The sequence below is a fragment of the Mesoplodon bidens genome, assembly GCF_964165515.1.
Source record: "Mesoplodon bidens genome assembly, chromosome: 7".
NCBI lineage: Eukaryota > Metazoa > Chordata > Mammalia > Artiodactyla > Ziphiidae > Mesoplodon > Mesoplodon bidens.
Genome location: NC_138164.1, coordinates 53,846,293 through 53,867,370, shown reverse-complemented (window position 1 = coordinate 53,867,370; position 21,078 = coordinate 53,846,293). Strand labels below are relative to the sequence as shown.

General features: G+C 39.9%; 1 protein-coding gene across 4 annotated transcripts in view; it reads right to left on the bottom strand.

Annotated features, from left to right (window-relative positions):
• The window catches only part of RNF141 (ring finger protein 141), a 61,766-nt gene that overhangs the window by 36,313 nt on the left and 4,375 nt on the right, over positions 1–21,078 (bottom strand). For all 4 annotated transcript variants that reach the window (XR_014016211.1, XR_014016212.1, XM_081238633.1 and 1 more), the window contains exon 2: positions 597–790. Coding sequence is in view for 2 of the 4 variants with exons in the window: in XM_081238633.1 (XP_081094759.1) it covers positions 597–739 (143 nt within the window). In the remaining 2 variants the exon portion in view is untranslated. The remainder of the gene's footprint in view (positions 1–596; positions 791–21,078) is intronic.

Here is a 21,078-nt window from a genome sequence, read left to right as displayed (position 1 = left end):
CTCTGGCAAAATAATGGTTCAATGAACAAACACAGAAGATTTATTTATTAACTAGATGAATTGGTTGATATTCAGAAAACTGAAGTGTCCTCTGACTATCCTAGGCACCTTTCTCTAGATGACTAACTGGTATATTCTCTTCTGTTATGCACCTCCTTTAGTGCTTTCAAACAAGGGTCAATTTACATGCCTGTGTTCAAAATTCAGTTTTAAGTTCCTTCTGTTCTTTTAGTCCTATAACATATTTTTAGATAGCTACATAGAAAGTCTTATAGTACTCAAATCGTTGCTTTGTGACCGCCTGGAGGGGTGGGATAGGGAGGGTGGGAGGGAGGGAGACGCAAGAGGGAAGGGATATGGGAACAGATGTATATGTATAACTGATTCACTTTTTTATAAAGTAGAAACTAACACACCGTTGTGAAGCAATTATACTCCAATAAAGTTGTAAAAAAAAAAGTACTCAATAAATATTTGCTAACTGCTGCTGAAAACATTCTCTTACCAACCAATACATGTGGTTATCTCTCAGACAGTCACAACACTGGGACAATATGTCAGGGGGAGAAAATAAAATGAAAAAGAGCAAGTCTTACACATCATTAAGTTCTGCTACTCTTCCAAGAAATTCTTCATAAGTTAAGGAGCCACTTTCTCGAACCAATGTGACATGTTTTGCTACTTTTTCTGGTAACTTGTTAAGAACCAGCTGTGTCTGATCCGAAATTTGCTGTCCCATGATGAAATGATGTCTTATGAAATCCAAAAAGAGTGTTGCTTCACATCGTTTCTGTCAAATATACATAAAAGTTACTTTTACATGTAATATAAAAATGGCAACATACCCATCCCTTCAAGAAAATAAAGAAAAACAGGAATACTTTTAAGTGAGATCTCAACAGACTTACATGAGCCTAAGGTGGAATTTATTTAAACAACTATATTTTAAAGTAAAGATTTACAGTTCTATTTTTTAAAGATCATACAGGTAAATGAGAATACAGGATTCATTTATCTTATTGGGAGGGTGAATTCCTATAATTTTGCCAAGTTAAAAACCATTACACACACACACAGAGGCATTTAAGTGATTGTATTTAACAGGAAGTTTTTTTTACCTCATATAATTTTCCTAAGAGCATTTCCTGACTGCTTACCATGTCAGGCTCCAAACTAAGGGCTTTCATATATTATCTCATTTATTTCTTCCAATAACCCTAAGAGGTAGGCATTATTATATTCCTAGTTGACAGATAAGGAAATGGAGTTGAGTGACTTATCTAAAGTTAAACAGCTGGGGACTTCCCTGGTGGTGCAGTGGTTAAGAATCTGCCTGCCAATGCAGGGGACACGGGTTCGATCCCTGGTCCAGGAAGATCCCACATGCCAAGGAGCAACTAAGCCTGTACGCCACAACTATTGAGCCTGCACGCCACAACTACTGAGTCCATGCACTGCAACTACTGAAGCTTACGCACTCTAGGGGCCAGGGGCTGCAACTACTGAAGTCTGCACGCCTAGAGCCCATACTGTGCAACAAAAGAAGCCACTGGATGAGAAGCCCGCGCACCACAACGAAGAGTAACCTCTGCTAGCCACAACTAGAGAAAGCCCATGAGCAGCAACAAAGACCCAACGCAGCCCCCCCCAAAAAAGTTAAACAGTTGGTAGCACTTCCCTGGTGGCGCAGTGGTTAAGAATCCACTTGCCAATGCAGGGAGCCCTGGTCTGGGAAGATCCCACATGCCGCGGAGCAACTAAGCCTGTGTGCCACAACTACTGAGCCTGTGCTCTAGAGCCTGCGAGCCACAACTACTGAGACCTGCGTGCCACAACTACTGAAGTCCATGCACCTAGAACCTGTGCTCCGCAACAAGAGAAGCCACCGCAATGAGAAGCCTGTGCACCGCAACAAAGAGTAGCCCCCTCTTGCCGCAACTAGAAGGAAAGCCCGCGCACAGCAATGAAGACCCAACACAGCCTAAAATAAATAATAAATTTATATGAAAAAGTTGGTAAATGGTTGAAGTGAAATTTGAACTCATGTTTTTTAGATTCTAGTGCTTATATTCTTTAACGCTATGATATACTGTGATGTATAATCATGATATAAATAGATCAGCTAAAAAATTTATTGAAGAATTACTTTATTTATAAATGTACAACTTAATTTTAATTGTAAAATATATGTAAATTAAACAGACTTTTTAGCTAATTCAACTGTGTTACATTTTCTGCTTAGAAAAAAAAGTGCTTTTGCTTTTTAGCCCCTCTAGGTATTTATTTTTTAATTAATTAATTAATTAATTATTTTTCGCTGCATTGGGTCTTTGTTGCAGCATGAGGGCTTTCTCTAGTTGTGGCGAGTAGGGGCTACTCTTCGTTGCAGTGCATGGGTTTCTCATTGCGGTGGCTTCTCTTGTTGAGGAGCAGAGGCTCTAGGCACGTGGGCTTCAGCAGTTGTGGCACACAGGTCAGTAGTTGTGGCTCATGGGCTCTAAAGCATAGGTTCAAGAGCTGTGGCACATGGGCTTAGGTGCTCCAGGGCATGTAGGATCTTCCCGGGCGAGGGCTTGAACCCATGTGCCCGAACTGGCAGGTGGATTCTTAACCACTGCGCCACCAGGGAAGTCCCTCCTCTAGGTTTTTTGTTTGTTTGTTTTTTACTGTATGCGGGCCTCTCACTGTTGTAGCCTCTCCCGTTGCGGAGCACAGGCTCCGGACGCGCATGCTCAGCGACCATGGCGCAGGCTCAGCGGCCATGGTTCACGGGCCCAGCCGCTCCGCGGCATATGGGATCTTCCCGGGCCGGGGCACGAACCCGTGTCCCCTGCATCGGCAGGCGGACTCTCAACCACTGCGCCACCAGGAACGCCCCTCTAGGTATTTTTAATTTAGAATTTACATAACTTGTTTTCTAAATATGAAGGTGATATTTTAGTTAAAAGGCTGGATCACTACTTTAATAATCTGCTATCAATGTAGATCAATAAATTACTGAATTGACTTAAAATTTAATCACAAAACATTTATTTAATAATCACTCAAGTCTTGAAGGATATAATTCTATGTATTGTGGCTAGAGAAGAGTTGGATGTGTTTATTCTAGAGTTTTTTCTCCTTTGGTAAATAATGATTTATCAAAATATTAAGCACTGAGATATGGTTAAAATAGAAAATAAGATAAATTTATGTATCCTGATATATTCTACAGCTGAATAAGGAAATCCCAATTCAATACGAATACCACTACTAGTAATAGTAAAATCAACTAATATTCGTTCACCACTTCTACTGTGTAACACAATCTTCTAAGTACTTTATATGTATTCATGAATTTAGTCATTTAAATCCTCATGATAACCATTTCACAGATGAAGAAACAAGATAACTAAGGAAATAAGCAGAGAGGTTAAATTAACAAAGCCACAAAGCTAATATTAGAGTTTTTAAAAAAAATAAAGTTAGAAAAAAGCATTAAAATTAAAAAGAGTCTGATCCTCCCCCCTCCTACAAGAAATTCCATTTTATTTACAAGTCAAAGACTATCATTTTACCTCACCTGAATTAACACTCATATCATATAAAGCAGGTGAAATAGTAACAATTTATAGTAAAAATTTTGTCAGGAAACCTGCTTTATCATTTAATCAAAAAAATGAAAAGTTATAACTCTAAACTATAAAATATATAACTTTAAAATATAAAATCATTTACAATAAGAGTTCTCAGTAACCATAAATATGAAATTTTTGCTTTGTATTCAAATTTAATGTGTTATATTTGAGGTTTATTCTTTTAGTCACATTAAATATAGGAAAAGTACAACTGTTCTAAAGAGAAAACCCAACAATTACTGTTTTGAATCTGAGCCTACTTGGCAATGATGAATATGTATTACAGAGATAAATGAAAGGAAGTTGTTGAGGAAGATCCAGGCCACTAAAAAAACATCTCTGAAGGCAAAATTATATACTTTAAATATAGCCAAGTGGATTCATAGCAATCGTATTCAAAGAGAAACAAAGATTTTAGCTTAGAGGAGGTCTCTAGAGTACTCAACATTAGTAATTTCTGGATTTCATAGTCTAGTAAAGTCTCAAAGCACCATGGTGTTGCACATTTATTTCTATTCTAAGTAAGGATAGTTTCCAAAAATAAATGAAAAAATCCCTAAAACTTAACAAAAATTTAAAAAATAACTTATAACCTAGGAAATAGATGGATATAATACTAGAATAAAAGTCCTTCCCAAGAAGGCAGTAATTTCACACTGACGTATACTACATACAGTAACACTATGGTCCTTATTTTTCTTGTTCTAATCCAGATATGTGAAAACATCATCAGGAGCCAAAGGCTGTACACTGGTGTTAGGGAGCCACTGTTACATGGCCTTTTAAAAAATTAAATTCAACAAGCACCATATGCCTGGCACTGTGCTGTGTTCTGGGGATACAATAGTGAGTATAAGAAACAGGGTTCTTGCCACCATGGAGCATCTGATTCAGTGGGGAAGAGACAACAATCACACCAATAAATACATAATTTCAAAATAATAAGTGCTAAGCCAAACAAGTATAGGGTACTGAAAGCCTATAAAAGGGGGACTTGACCTAGTCTTGTGACAGGGAAGAAGTCCTTGGGCAAACATCTGATTTGCTATCGGTCAGAGTTAGCCAGAGAAGAGAGGGATAGAGGAATGGCAAGGGGAGGACATTCCAGGCAGAGATTATAGAAAGTGCCTAACATAGGAAGGAGTATGGTGACTTAAAGGTTGGAAAAAAAAAAAAAAAGCCAGAGTGACTAAAGCCTAGGCAGAAGGAGAGGGAGATTGGCACCAAGAGATGGGATGTTTACCATTTTTGTTTATGACACAAAGACAAGACTGCATGCCTGTCCAATCTGTGGATGACTGAAACTGGAATGAATGAATAATGTCCACAGAATACGAGAATCAAGACTGAAAATGGATACTGATTTTCTGAAATTGAATACATTTTTATGTCAAATATGACTAAAAGTTAAATCCTGAATGTTTTGAAAGGCACATAAAGCACATAGGTAAGTTATGTTTAAAAGCAAATAAAATATAAAAGGTCTGAGGGTTCCAGTCAAAATAAGTAAACAGTAAATAGCGATAAGGAAGATGCTAAAATAATCCTAAACTCTTGCTAGAAGCAGATGTCCAGAGCAAGAGCCTAGTTCCACTGTTCTCTGTAATGGTTCCAACACACCAGAGTTCTCTAATCAGCTCTAAGCAGTGACACTTTTAAAGGGCACTAATCATTTGAATATATTTGGGAAAGCACACAAGATGTTACAGATCTAGAAGAGGAAACAAAGCAATTTATTCTAGATAATCATAGTTCAGTAACAACATGGAGCATGGTGACAGGTTTGTTCAAACACCTGAAGAGCTTTCATGTGGAAGGGGAAGTAATATTTACTTTATATAATTACAGAGACCAGAATGGCCAGTATAAATTAGGCTGATTTCAGGTCAATATAAGAATTTCCTATAATCCATAATTATCCAGAAGGGTTAAGGGCTGTCTTGCAAAGCATGTGAGCTTGCATTCACTGAAAAGGTGGAGGTGTTTAAGCAAAAATAAGAAGTTCACCTAATTAGTGTTTTAGAGAAAATTTTTGCTTTAATGAGAAGTGGAGAAGGCAACCTCTAACCTAATATTTCGCTCCCAAAGTGAAACTTAAATTCCCTCTAGCATTCCTGTACTGATTTAATAAAAATGCAATAAAATATTCTAATCAACCAGACCGAAAACTTTAAATTATACCTACAATTCTTAACAAAGAAAAAATTAAACTTTTGAAATATATGGTCTTAAGATTTCATGTAAAATATTAATGATAGTTTAATCAATATGCCCACCAAACAGATATTAAAGAGATTTAGTTGTTTGTTTACTGAGTTACAAAATGGTCCCTTTTAAGAGGTAAAATTGTTATTATATGTAGATGACATGATAATATATATAGAAAACCCTAAAGACTCCACACAAAAACTACTAGTACTGGTAGATAAATTCAGCAAGGTATCAGGATACAAGATTAACATACAGAAATCTGTTGCATTTCTTTACACTAACAATGAAATACCAGAAAGGGAAAGTGAAAAAAAAAATCCCTTTTAAAATTGCACACACACCCCCGAAAAAATACTTAGGAATAAACCCAACCAAGGAGGTGAAAAACTTATATGCTGAGAACTATAAAGCATTGATAAAGGAAACTGATTCAAAGAAATGTAAAAATATTCTATGCTCTTGGATTGGAAGAATTAATATTGTTAAAATGACCATACTACCCAAAGCAATCTACAGATTTAATGCAATCCCTATCAAATTACCCATGACATTTTTCACAGAACTAGAACAAATAATCCTAAAATTTATATGGAACCATAAAAGACCCAGAATTGCCAAAGCAATTCTGAGGAGAAAGAACAAAGATGGAGGCATAACCCTCCCAGACTCAGACAATACTACAAAGCTACAGTAATCAAAACAGTGTGGTATTGGCACAAAAACAGACATATGGATCAATGGAACAGAACAGAAAGCCTAGAAATAAATCCACACGCCTACAGTAAATTAACCTTTGAAAAAAGAGGAAACAACATACAACGGAGAAAAGACAGTCTCTTCAGCAAGTGGTGGTGGGAAAGCAGGACAGCCACATGTAAATCAATGAAGTTAGAACACTCCCTCACATCATATACAAAAATAAACTCAAGATGGCTTAAAGACTTAAATATAAGACATGACACCATAAAACTCCTAGAAGAGACCATAGGCAAAACATTCTCTGACATAAACTGTTAGTAATGTTTTCTTAGGTCAGTCTCCCAAGGCAATAGAAATAAAAGTAAAAATAAACAAATGGGACCTAATCAAAATTATAAGCTTTTGCAAGGCAAAGGAAACCATAAACAAAACAAAAAGACAACCTACGGACTGGGAGAAAATATTTGCAAATGATGCAACTGACAAGGGCTTAATTTCCAAAATATACAAACAACTCATACAACTCAATAATAATAAAAAAAAACCCAATCAAAACATGGTCAGAAGACCTAAATAGACACTTCTCCAAAGAAGACATACAAATGGCCAATAGGCACATGAAAAAACGCTTAGCATCACTAATTATTAGAGAAACGCAAATCAAAACTACATGAGGGAGAGGAATCAAGATGGCAGATGAGTAAGATGTGGGGCTCACCTCTTCCTACAAATACATCAAAAACACATCTACAGGCCTTCCCTGGTGGCACAGTGGTTGAGAGTCCGCCTGCCGATGCAGGGGACACGGGTTCGTGCCCCGGTCTGGGAAGATCCCACATGCCGCGGAGCGGCTGGGCCCGTGAGCCGTGGCCACTGAGCCTGCACGTCTGTAGCCTGTGCTCTGCAATGGGAGAGGCCACACAGTGAGAGGCCCACATACCGCAAAAAAAAAAAAGAAAAAAAAACACATCTACAAGTGGAACGATTTGCACAAAACATCTACCGAACACTGGCTGAAGACCTCAGACTTCCTAAAGGGCAAGAAAACCTCCATGTAACCAGGAAGGACAAAAGAAAAGAAAAAAAGAAAAGAAAAAGAGAAAAGAATTGGGATGGGACGTACACCCTAGAGAGGGAGCTGTGAAGGAGGTAAGGTTCCCGCACCCTGGGAAGTCCCCTCACTGGCAGGGAGATCAGCCTGGATGGAAGGGGAGTTTGGAGCCTTGAGCAGAGTGCAGAAACGGGATTGTGGAAGGCAAAATGGAGAGTGACCTGAACAGATGTTGGTACCATTACCTTGCACTCCCCAGGCTGAGACGCTTGTCCACTGGTGTGGGCGGAGGCTGGGTGCTGAAGCTCAGGTTTCGGAGGTCAGACCCAGGGAGAGGACCGGGGTTGGCTGTGTGGAGACAGCCTGAAGAGGCTAGAGTGTGGCAACTGAGGGTGTGCTCAGAAGAAGCCTGGGCCAACCAAGAGGCAAGGTGCCACTGCTGGGGGGGGTGTAAGGAGAGGGGTGGGACCACTATAGGAGCTTCTTTCCCTGCACGCATGGTCTCAGGCAACAGAACACCACCTACACAAGCTCTGGGGGCAGGTGTGAGCTGCCACTGCCACTGTGGGCTCCAGAGACAGGCACAGGCCACCGCCACTGTCATGATGGGCTCCAGAGGTGGGCACAGGTAGCCGCTACCACTAAGAGACCTGCGAGCAGGATCCAGTTGCTGCCCCTGCTGTCCTGGGAGTGCGAGGGCCGCCACTGCAAGACCCGTGAATGGGCGCCAAGTGTTGCCCCCACTGTCCCGGGGTGGGGCGTGGGCCACCGCTACTGTTGGGAAACCTGCGAGCAGGCGGCAATTGCTGCCCCCACCATCTGGGGAGTGTGCACAGGCAGCGAGCAGGTATCAAGCACTGCCCCTGCTGTCCAGGGATTGTGTGGACTATGGTTGCCACTGGGATACACGGGAGGAAGAGCCAATTGCTGTCCCTGCTGTATCAGGTGTGTGCATGGCCTGCTGCACCTACACACCTCATATCAAAAGAATAACAGCCAACACACACTGAGGAAAGAGGCAGCAAGCATCCAAACCAAAAGTAACCTCTCGATTCCTACAAGATGGCAGAGTAGAAGGACTTGAGCTCACCTCCTCACATGAAAACACCCAAATCACAACTAACTGCTGAACAACCATGGACAAAAAAGACTGGAACCTACAAAAAAAGATATTTTACATCCAAAGACAAAGAAAAGCCACAACTAGATGGTAGGAGGGGCACTTTTGCAATATAATCAAATCCCATACCAGTCGGATGGGCAACCCACAAACTGGAAAATAATTGTATTACAGAGATTCTCCCACAGGAGTGAGAGTTCTGGGACCCATGTCAGGCTCCCCAGCCTGAGGGTCTAGAATTGGAGCCCCCAGAGCATTTGGCTTAGAAGGCCAGTGGGCCTTGAGTGCAGGAGCTCCACAGGACTGAGGGAAACAGAGACTCCACTCTTGAGGGCGCACACAAGATTTCATGTGTACTGGGACCCAGCACAAAGAAGTGACTTCATAGGAGCCTGGGCTAGACCTACCTGTGGGTTTGGAGGGTCTCCTGTGGAGGCAGGGGTTGTCTGTGGCTCACTGTGGGGGTAAGGTCACTGGTGGCAGAGGCCCCAGGGAATACTGATAATCGTGAGCTCTCCTGGAGGTCCCCATTTTGGCACAAAGACCTGGCCCTACGCAACAGCCTACAGGCTCCAGTGCTGGATGCCTCAGGCTAAACAACCAGCAAGACAGGAACACAGCCCCACCCATCAGCAGACAGGCTGCCTAAAGCTGTACTGAGGTCACAGCCACCCCTAAACACACCCCTTGACACGGCCCTGCCCACCAGAGGGACAAGACCCAGCTCCACCCACCAGTGGGCAGGCACCAGTCTCTCCCACCAGGAAGCCTGAACAAGTCTCAGGACCAACCTCACACACCAGGGGCCAGACACCAGAAGCAACAGGAGCTATGATCCTGCAGCCTGTGGAAAGGAGTCCATCCACACAGAAAGTTTCACAAAATGAGACAACAGAGAAATATGCTCCAGACGAAGGAACAAGATGAAAACCCAAAAGAATAACTAAGTGAAGTGGAGATAGGCAATCTACCTGAAAAATAATTTAGAGTAATGATAGTAAAGATGATCCAAGATCTGAGAAAAAGAATGGAGGCACTGATCGAGAAGATACAAGAAATGTTTAACAAAGAGCTAGAAGATTTAAAGAACAAACAAACAGAGATGAACAATACAATAACTGAAATGAAAAACACACTAGAAGGAATCAACAGCAGAATAAATGAGGCAGAAGAACAAATAAGTAAGCTGGAAGACAGAGTGGTGGAAATCACTGCTGCAGAACAGAATAAAGAAAAAACAATGAAAAGAAATGAGGACAGTCTCAGAGACCTCTGGGACAACATTAAACGCACCAACATTCGCATTATAGAGGTCCCAGAAGGAGAAGAGAGACAGAAAGAGCCTGAGAAAATATTTGAAGAGATTATAGCCGGAAACTTCCCTAACATGAGAAGGAAAACACTCACTCAAGTCCAGGAAGTGCAGAAAGTCCCATATAAGATAAACCCAAGGAGGAACACACCAAGACATATATTAATCAAACTGACAAAAATTAAAGACAAAGAAGAAATATTAAAAGCAATAAGGGAAAAGCAACAAATAACATACAAGGGAATCCCCATAAGGTTATCAGCTGATTTTTCAGCAGAAACTCTGCAGGCCAGAAGGGAGTGGCATTATATATTTAAAACGATGAAAAGGAAAAACCTATAACCAAAAATACTCTACCCAGCAAGCACCTCATTCAGATTTGATGCAGAAATCAAAAGCTTTACAGACAAGCAAAACCTAAGCAAATTCAGCACCACCAAACCAGCTTTACAACAATCCTAAAGGAGTTTCTCTAGGCAGAAAAGAAAAGGCCACAACTAGAAACAAGAAAATTACAGAGGACTTCCGGGTAAGATGGCGGAAGAGTAAGACGCGGAGATCACCTTCCTCCCCACGGATACACCAGAAATACAGCTACACGTGGAACAACTCCTACAGAACACCTACTGAATGCTGGCAGAAGACCCCAGACCTCCCAAAAGGCAAGAAACTCCCCACATACCTGGGTAGGGCAAAGCGGAGAGATTTCCGCACAGAGGATCAGTGCCGAGCGGCACTCACCGGCCTGAGAGGCTTGTCTGCTCGCCCACCAGGGCGGGCGGCGCTGGAAGCTGAGGCTCGGGCTTCGGTCAGAGCGCAGGGAGAGGACTGGGGCTGGCGGCGAGAACTCAGCCTGAAGGGGGCTGATGTGCCACAGCTAGCCGGCAGGGAGTCCAGGAAAACTCTGGAGCTGCCGAAGAGGCAAGAGACTTTTTCTTCCCTCTTGGTTTCCTGGTGCGCGAGGAGAGGGGATTAAGAGCGCTGCTTAGAGGGGCTCCACAGACGGGCGCGAGTCACGACTGAAAGCGCGGAGCCCAGTGACGGGCGTGGGACGCTGGGGCTGCTGCTGCCGCCGCCAAGAAGCCTGTGTGCGAGCGCAGGTCACTGTCCACACCGCCCTTCCGGGAGCCTGTGCAGCCCGCCACTGCCGGGGTCCCGGGATCCAGGGCGGCTTCCCTGGGAGAACGCACGGCGCGCCTCGGGCTGGTACAACGTCACGCCGACCTCTGCCGCTGCAGGCTCGCCCCGCACTCCGTGCCCCTCCCTCCTGCCCGGCCTGAGTGAGCCAGAGTCCCCGAAGAGGCTGCTCCTTTAACCCTGTCCTGTCTGAGCGAAGAACAGACGCCCTCCGGCGACCTACACGCAGAGGCGGGGCCAAATCCAAAGCTGAGACCCAGGAGCTGTGAGAACAAAGAAGAGAAAGGGAAACCTCTCCCAGCAGCCTCAGAAGCAGCGGATTAAAGCTCCATAATCAACTTGATGTACCCTGCATCTGTGGAATACATGAATAGACAACAAATCATTCCAAATTGAGGAGCCAGGAGTCAGTGCTGTGCCTCTGAGGTGGGAGAGCCAACTTCAGGACACTGGTCCACAAGAGACCTCCCAGCTCCACATAATATCAAACGGCGAAAATCTTCCAGAGATCTCCATCTCAACACCAGCACCCAGCTTCACTCAACGACCAGCAAGCTACAGTGCTGGACACCCTATGCCAAACAACTAGCAAGACAGGAACACAACGCCACCCATTAGCAGAGAGGCGGCCTAAAATCATAAAAAGTCCGCAGACACCCCAAAACACACCACCAGACGTGGACCTGCCCACCAGAAAGACAAGATCCAGCCTCATCCACCAGAACACAGGCACTAGTCCCCTCCACCAGGAAGCCTACACAACCCAATAAACCAACCTTAGCCACTGGGGACAGACACCAAAAACAACGGGAACTACGAACCTGCAGCCTGCAAAAAGGAGACCCCAAACACAGTAACATAAGCAAAATGAGAAGACAGAAAAACACACAGCAGGAGAAGGAGCAAGATAAAAACCCACCAGACCTAACAAATGAAGAGGTAATAGGCAGTCTACCAGAAAAAGAATTCAGAATAATGATGGTAAAGATGATCCAAGATTCTATTTCCCAGATCCAAAATCTTGGAAATAGAATAGACAAAATGCAAGAAACAGTTAACAAGGACCTAGAAGAACTAAAGATGAATCAAGCATCGATTAAAAACACAATAAATGAAATGAAAAATACTCTAGATGGGATCAATAGCAGAATAACTGAGGCAGAAGAACGGATAAGTGAGGTGGAAGATAAAATAGTGGAAATAACTGCTGCAGAGCAAAATAAAGAAAAAAGAATGAAAAGAACAGAGGACAGTCTCAGAGACCTCTGGGACAACATTAAACGCACCAACATTCGAATTATAGGGGTTCCAGAAGAAGAAGAGAAAAAGAAAGCGACTGAGAAAATATTTGAAGAGATTATAGTTGAAAACTTCCCTAATATGGGAAAGGAAATAGTTAATCAAGTCCAGGAGGCACAGAGAGTCCCATACAGAATAAATCCAAGGAGAAATACACCAAGACACATATTAATCAAACTGTCAAAAATTAAACACAAAGAAATCATATTAAAAGCAGCAAGGCAAAAACAACAAATAACACACAAGGGAATCCCCATCAGGATAACAGCTGATCTCTCAGCAGAAACTCTACAAGCCAGAAGGGAGTGGCAGGACATAATTAAAGTGATGAAAGAGAAAAACCTGCAACCAAGATTACTCTACCCAGCAAGGATCTCATTCAGATTTGATGGAGAAATTAAAACGTTTACAGACAAGCAAAAGCTGAGAGAGTTCAGCACCACCAAACCAGCTTTACAACAAATGCTAAAGGAACTTCTCTAGGCAAGAAACACAACGAAGGAAAAGACCTACAATAATGAACCCAAAACAATTAAGAAAATGGGAATAGGAACATACATATCGATAATTACCTTAAATGTAAATGGACTAAATGCTCCCACCAAAAGACACAGATTGGCTGAATGGATACAAAAACAAGACCCATATATATGCTGTCTACAAGAGACCCACTTCAGACCTAGAGACACATACAGACTGAAAGTAAGGGGATGGAAAAAGATATTCCATGCAAATGGAAACCAAAAGAAAGCTGGAGTAGCAATTCTCATATCAGACAAAATAGACTTTAAAATAAAGACTACTAGAAGAGACAAAGAAGGACACTACATAATGATCAAGGGATCGATCCAAGAAGAAGATATAACAATTGTAAATATTTATGCACCCAACATAGGAGCACCTCAATACATAAGGCAAATACTAACAGCCATAAAAGGAGAAATCGACAGTAACACAATCATAGTAGGGGACTTTAACACCCCACTTTCACCAATGGACAGATCTTCCAAAATGAAAATAAATAAGGAAACACAAGCTTTAAATGATACATTAAACAAGATGGACTTAATTGATATTTATAGGACATTCCATCCAAAAACAACAGAATACACATTTTTCTCAAGTGCTCATGGAACATTCTCCAGGATAGATCATATCTTGGGTCACAAATCAAGCCTTGGTAAATTTAAGAAAATTGAAATTGTATCAAGTATCTTTTCTGACCACAATGCTATGAGACTAGATATCAATTACAGGAAAAGAGCTGTAAAAAATACAAACACATGGAGGCTAAACAATACACTACTTAATAACGAAGTGATAACTGAAGAAATCAAAGAGGAAATAAAAAAATACCTAGAAACAAATGACAATGGAGACACGACGACCCAAAACCTATGGGATGCAGCAAAAGCAGTTCTAAGAGGGAAGTTTATAGCAATACAATCCCACCTTAAGAAACAGGAAACATCTCGAATAAACAACCTAACCTTGCACCTAAAGCAATTAGAGAAAGAAGAACAAAAACATCCCAAAGTTAGCAGAAGGAAAGAAATCATAAAAATCAGATCAGAAATAAATGAAAAAGAAATGAAGGAAACGATAGCAAAGATCAATAAAACTAAAAGCTGGTTCTTTGAGAAGATAAACAAAATTGATAAACCATTAGCCAGACTTATCAAGAAAAGAAGGGAGAAGGCTCAAATCAATAGAATTAGAAATGAAAAAGGAGAAGTAACAACTGACACTGCAGAAATACAGAAGATCATGAGAGATTACTATAAGCAACTCTATGCCCATAAAATGGACAACCTGGAAGAGATGGACAAATTCTTAGAAATGCACAACCTGCCAAGACTGACTCAGGAAGAAATAGAAAATATGAACAGACCAATCACAAGCACTGAAATTGAAACTGTGATTAAAAATCTTCCATCAAACAAAAGCCCAGGACCAGATGGCTTCACAGGCGAATTCTATCAAACATTTAGAGAAGAGCTAACACCCATCCTTCTCAAACTCTTCCAAACAATATCAGAGGAAGGAACACTCCCAAACTCATTCTACGAGGCCGCCATCACCTTGATACCAAAACCAGGCAAGGATGTCACAAAGAAAGAAAACTACAGGCCAATATCACTGATGAACATAGATGCAAAAATCCTCAACAAAATACTAGCAAACAGAATCCAACAGCACATTAAAAGGATCATACACCATGATCAAGTGGGGTTTACTCCAGGAATGCAAGGATTCTTCAATATACGCAAATCAATCAATGTGATACACCATATTAACAAGTTGAAGGAGAAAAACCATATGATCATCTCAATAGATGCAGAGAAAGCTCTCGACAAAATTCAACACCCATTTATGATAAAAACCCTGCAGAAAGTAGGCATAGAGGGAACTTTCCTCAACATAATAAAGGCCATATATGACAAACCCACAGCCAACATTGTCCTCAATGGTGAAAAACTGAAACCATTTCCACTAAGATCAGGAACAAGACAAGGTTGCCCACTCTCACCACTCTTATTCAACATAGTTTTGGAAGTTTTAGCCACAGCAATCAGAGAAGAAAAGGAAATAAAAGGAATCCAAATTGGAAAAAAAGAAGTAAAGCTGTCACTGTTTGCAGATGACATGATACTATACATAGAGAATCCTAAAGATGCTACCGAAAAACTACTAGAGCTAATCAATGAATTTGGTAAAGTAGCAGGATACAAAATTAATGTACAGAAATCTCTGGCATTCCTGTACACTAATGATGAAAAATCTGAAAATGAAATCAAGAAAACACTCCCATTTACCATTGCAACAAAAAGAATAAAATATCTAGGAATAAACCTACCTAAGGAGACAAAAGACCTGTATGCAGAAAATTATAAGACACTGATGAAAGAAATTAAAGATGATACAAATAGATGGAGAGATATACCATGCTCCTGGATTGGAAGAATCAATATTGTCAAAATGACTCTACTACCCAAAGCAATCTACAGATTCAATGCAATCCCTATCAAACTACCACTGGCATTTTTCACAGAACTAGAACAAAAAATTTCAAAATTTGTTTGGAAAAACAAAAGGCCCCGAATAGCCAAAGCAATCTTGAGAACGAAAAACGGAGCTGGAGGAATCAGGCTCCCTGACTTCAGACTATACTACAAAGCTACAGTAATCAAGACAGTGTGGTACTGGCATAAAAACAGAAAGATAGATCAGTGGATCAGGATAGAAAGCCCAGAGATAAACCCACGCACATACGGCCAACTTATCTTTGATAAAGGAGGCAGGAATGTACAGTGGAGAAAGGACAGCCTCTTCAATAAGTGGTGCTGGGAAAACTGGACAGGGACATGTAAAAGTTTGAGATTAGATCATTCCCTAACACCATACACAAAAATAAGCTCAAAATGGATTAAAGACTTAAATGTAAGGCCAGAAACTATCAAACTCTTAGAGGAAAACATAGGTAGAACACTCTATGACATAAATCACAGCAAGATCCTTTTGGACCCACCTCCTAGAGAAATGGAAATAAAAACAAAGATAAACAAATGGGACCTAATGAAACTTCAAAGCTTTTGCACAGCAAAGGAAACCATAAAGAAGACCAAAAGACAACCCTCAGAATGGGAGAAAATATTTGCAAATGAAGCAACTGACAAAGGATTAATCTCCAAAATTTATAAACAGCTCATGCAGCTCAATAGCAGAAAAACAAACAACCCAATCCAAAAATGGGCAGAAGACTTAAATAGGCATTTCTCCAAAGAAGATATACAGACTGCCAACAAACACATGAAAGAATGCTCAACATCATTAATCATTAGAGAAATGCAAATCAAAACTACAATGAGATATCATCTCACACCAGTCAGAATGGCCATCATCAAGAAATCTAGAAACAATAAATGCTGGAGAGGGTGTGGAGAAAAGGGAACACTCTTGCACTGCTGGTGGGAATGTGAATTGGTACAGCCACTATGGAGAACAGTATGGAGGTTCCTTAAAAAACTACAAATAGAACTACCATATGACCCAGCAATCCCACTACTAGGCATATACCCTGAGAAAACCATAATTCAAAAAGAGACATGTACCAAAATGTTCATTGCAGCTCTATTCACAATAGCCCGGAGCTGGAAACAACCTAAGTGTCCATCATCGGATGAATGGATAAAGAAGATGTGGCACATATATACAATGGAATATTACTCAGCCATAAAAAGAAACGAAACTGAGCTATTTGTAATGAGGTGGATAGACCTAGAGTCTGTCATACAGAGTGAAGTAAGTCAGAAAGAGAAAGACAAATACCGTATGCTAACACATATATACGGAATTTAAAAAAAAAATGTCATGAAGAACCTAGGGGTAAAACGGGAATAAAGACACAGACCTACTTGAGAATGGACTTGTGGATATGGGGAGGGGGAAGGGTAAGCTGTGACAAAGCGAAAGAGAGGCATGGACATATATACACTACCAAACGTAAGGTAGATAGATAGTGGGAAGCAGCCGCAGAGCACAGGGAGATCAGCTCGGTGCTTTGTGACTGCCTGGAGGGGTGGGATGGGGAGGGTGGGAGGGAGGGAGATGCATGAGGGAAGGGATGTGGGAACAGATGTATATGTATGACTGATTCACTTTGTTATAAAGCAGAAAGTAATAAAAAAATAAAATTTAAATAAAAAAGAATAAGGAAAAAAAAAGAAAAAGAAAATAAAAAAAATAAGAAAAAAAAATTACAAATGGGAAAGCTCACTGGTAAAGACAAATATAAAGTAAAGGTAGGAAATCATCCACACACAAATATGATATCAAAGCCAGCAACTGTGAGAAGAGAGTACAAATGCAGGATATTGGAAATGCATTAGAAATTAAGAGACCAGAAACTTAAACAATCATATATATATAGATTGCTATATCAAAACCTCACAGGAATTGCAAACCAATAATCTACAGTAGATACATACACAAAAAAGAGAAAGCTATCCAGACACAACACTAAAGATAGTTACCAAATCACAAGACAAGAGAACAAAAGAGAAGAAAAAAGACCTACCAAAACAAATCCAAAACAATTAACAAAATGGCATTAAGAACATACATATCAATAATTACCTTATATGTAAATGGATTAAACACATCAACCAAAAGACACAGACTGGCTGCATGGATACTAAAACAAGACCCGTATGTATGCTGTCTATAAGAGACCCACTTCAGATCTAGGGACGCAAACAGACTGAAAGTGAGGGAATTGGAAAAAGGTATCCTATGCAAATGGAAATCAAAAGAAAGCTGGAGTAGCAATACTCATATCAGACAAAATAGACTTTAAAATAAAGACTGTTACAAGGGACAAAGAAGGACATTACATAATGATCAAGGGATCAATCCAAGAAGAAGATATAACAATCGTAAATATATATGCACCCAACATAGGAGCACCTCAATATATAAGGCAAATGCTAAGAACCATAAAAGGAGAAACTGACAGTAACACAATAATAGTGGGGGACTTTAACAACCCACTTTCATCAATGGACAGGTGATCCAGACAGAAAATCAATAAGGAAACACAGGCCTTAAATGATGCATTAGATCAGATGGACTTAATTTATATTTATATAATATATATAAATATATATTTACATCCAAAAGCAGCATGAATATATATAAATATATACTTCCATCCGAAAGCAGCAGAATACAGTTTCTTCTCAAGTGCACATGAAACATTCTCCAGGATAGATCACCTCTTGGGCCACACATCAAGCCTCAGCAAATTTAAGAAAACTGAAATTATATCAAGCATCTTTTCTGACCACGTTATGAGACTAGAAGTCAATTACAGGAAAAAACTGTAAAAAACACAAATATGTGGAGGCTAAACAACATGTTCCTAAACAACCAATAGATCACTGAAGAAATCAAAGAGGAAATCAAAAAAATACCTAGAGACAATTGCAACGGAAGACAAAGATCCAAAACCCATGGGACACAGCAAAAGCAGTTCTAAGAGGGAAGTTTATAGCAATATAATCTTACCTCAGGAAACAAGAAAAATCTCAAATAAACAACATACACCTAAAGCAACCAGAGAAAGAAGAACAAACAAAACCCAAAGTTAGTAGAAGGAAAGAAATCATAAAGATCAGAGCAGAAATAAATGAAATAGATGAAGAAAACAGAAAAAAATCAATGAGCCTAAAAGCTGGTTCTTTGAAAGGATAAACAAAATTGATAAACCTTTAGCCAGACTCATCAAGAAAAAAAGGGAGAGGGTTCAAAACAATAAAATTAGAAATGAAATAGAAGTTACAACTGACACCATAGAAATACAAAGGATCATAAGAGACTATTACAACTACATGCCAATAAAATGGACAACCTAGAAGAAATGGACAAATTCTTAGAAAGGTACAACCTTCCAAGACTGAACCAGAAAGAAACAGAAAATATGAACAAACCAATCACAAGTACTGAAAATGAAACAGTAATTTAAAAACTTCCAACAAAGAAAAGTCCAGGACCAGATGGCTTCACAGGCAAATTCTATTAAACATTTAGAGAAGAGTTAACACCTATCCTTCTGAGACTCTTCCTAAAAATTGCAGAGGAAGGAACACTCCCAAGCTCATTCTATGAGGCCACAATCATTCTGATACCAAAATCAGACAAAGATACCACAAAAAAAGAAAATTACAGGCCAATATCATTGAAGAACATAGACACAAAAATCCTCAACAAAATACTAGCAAGTCGAATACAATACATTAAAAGGATAATACACCATGATCAAGTGGGATTTATCCCAGGGATGCAAGGATTCTTCAATATCCACAAATCAGTCAGTGATACACCACACTAACAAACTGAAGAATAAAACCCATATGATCATCTCAATAGATGCAGAAAAAACTTTTGACAAAATTCAACACCCATTTATGATAAAAACTCTCCAGCAAGTGGGCATAGAGGAAACTTACCTCAATATAATAAAGGTCATATATGACAAACCCACAGCTAACATCTTTCTCAATGGTGAAAGGCTGAAAGCATTCCCTCTAAGATCAGGAACAAGACAAGGATGTCCACTGTCACCACTTTCATTCAACGTAGTTTTGGAAGTCCTAGCCACGGCAATCAGAGAAGAAAAAGAAATAAAAGGAATCCAAATTGGAAAAGAAGAAGTAAAACTGTCACTGTTTGAAGATGACAAGATACTATACATAGAAAATCCTACAGATGCTACTAGAAAACTACTAGAGCTCATCAATGAATTTGGTAAAGTTTCAGGATACAAAATTAATACACAGAAATCTCTTGCATTCCTATACACTAACAACAAAAGATCAGAAAGAGAAATTAAGGGAACAATTCCATTTACCATTGCAGCAAAAAGAATAAAATACGTAGGAATAAACCTACCTAAGGAGGCAAAAGACCTGTACTCTGAAAACTATAAGATGCTGATGAAAGGAACCAAAGATCACACAGATGGAAAGATATACCATGTTCTTGGATTGGAAGAATCAATATTGTCAAAATGACTATACTACCAAAGGCAATCTATAGAGTCAATGCAATTCCTATCAAATTACCAATGGCATTTTTCAAAAACTAGAACAAATTTTTTTTTTTAATTTGTATGGAAACATAAAGACCCCGAATAGTAAAAACAATCTTCAGAAAGAAAAATGGAGTTGGAGGAATCAGGCTCCCTGACTTCAGACTAAACTACAAAGCTACAGTAATCAACACAGTATGGCACTGGTGCAAAAACAGAAATATAGATCAATGGAACAGGATAGAAAACCCAGAGATAAACCCATGCACCTATGGTCAATTAATCTACAACAAAGGAGGCAAGAATATACAATGGAGAAAAGACAGTCTCTTCAATAAATGGTGCTGGGAAAACTGGACAGCTACATGTAAAAGAATGAAATTAGAACATTTTCTAACACCATGCACAAAAATAAACTCAAAATGGATTAAAGACCTAAATGTAAGGCCAGACACTATAAAACTCGTAGAGGAAAACATAGGCAAAACACTCTTTGATGTAAATCGCAGCAAGATCTTTTTTGATCCACCTTCTAGAGTAATGAAAAGAAAAACAAAAATAAACAAACGGGACCTAATTAAACTTAAAAGGTTTTGCACAGCAAACCATAAACGCGAAAAGACAACCCACAGAATGGGAGAAAATATTTGCAAAGGAAGCAACTGACAAGGGATTAATCTCCAAAATATACAAACAGTTCATGTAGCTCTATTTCAAAAAACAAACAACCCAATCAAAAAATGTGCAGACCTAAACAGACATTTCTCCAAAGAAGACATACAGATGGCCAAACAAGCACAAGAAAAGATGCTCAACATCACTAATTATTAGAGAAATGAAATCAAACCTACACCTCACACCAGTCAGAATGGCTATCATCAAAAAATCTACAAACAATAAATGCAGGAGAGGGTGTGGAGAAAAGGGAACCCTCCTACACTCTTGGTGGGAATGTAAATTGGTACAGCTACTATGGAGAACAAAATGAAGGTTCCTTAAAAAACTAAAAATAGAGCTACCATATGATCCAACAATCCCACTCCT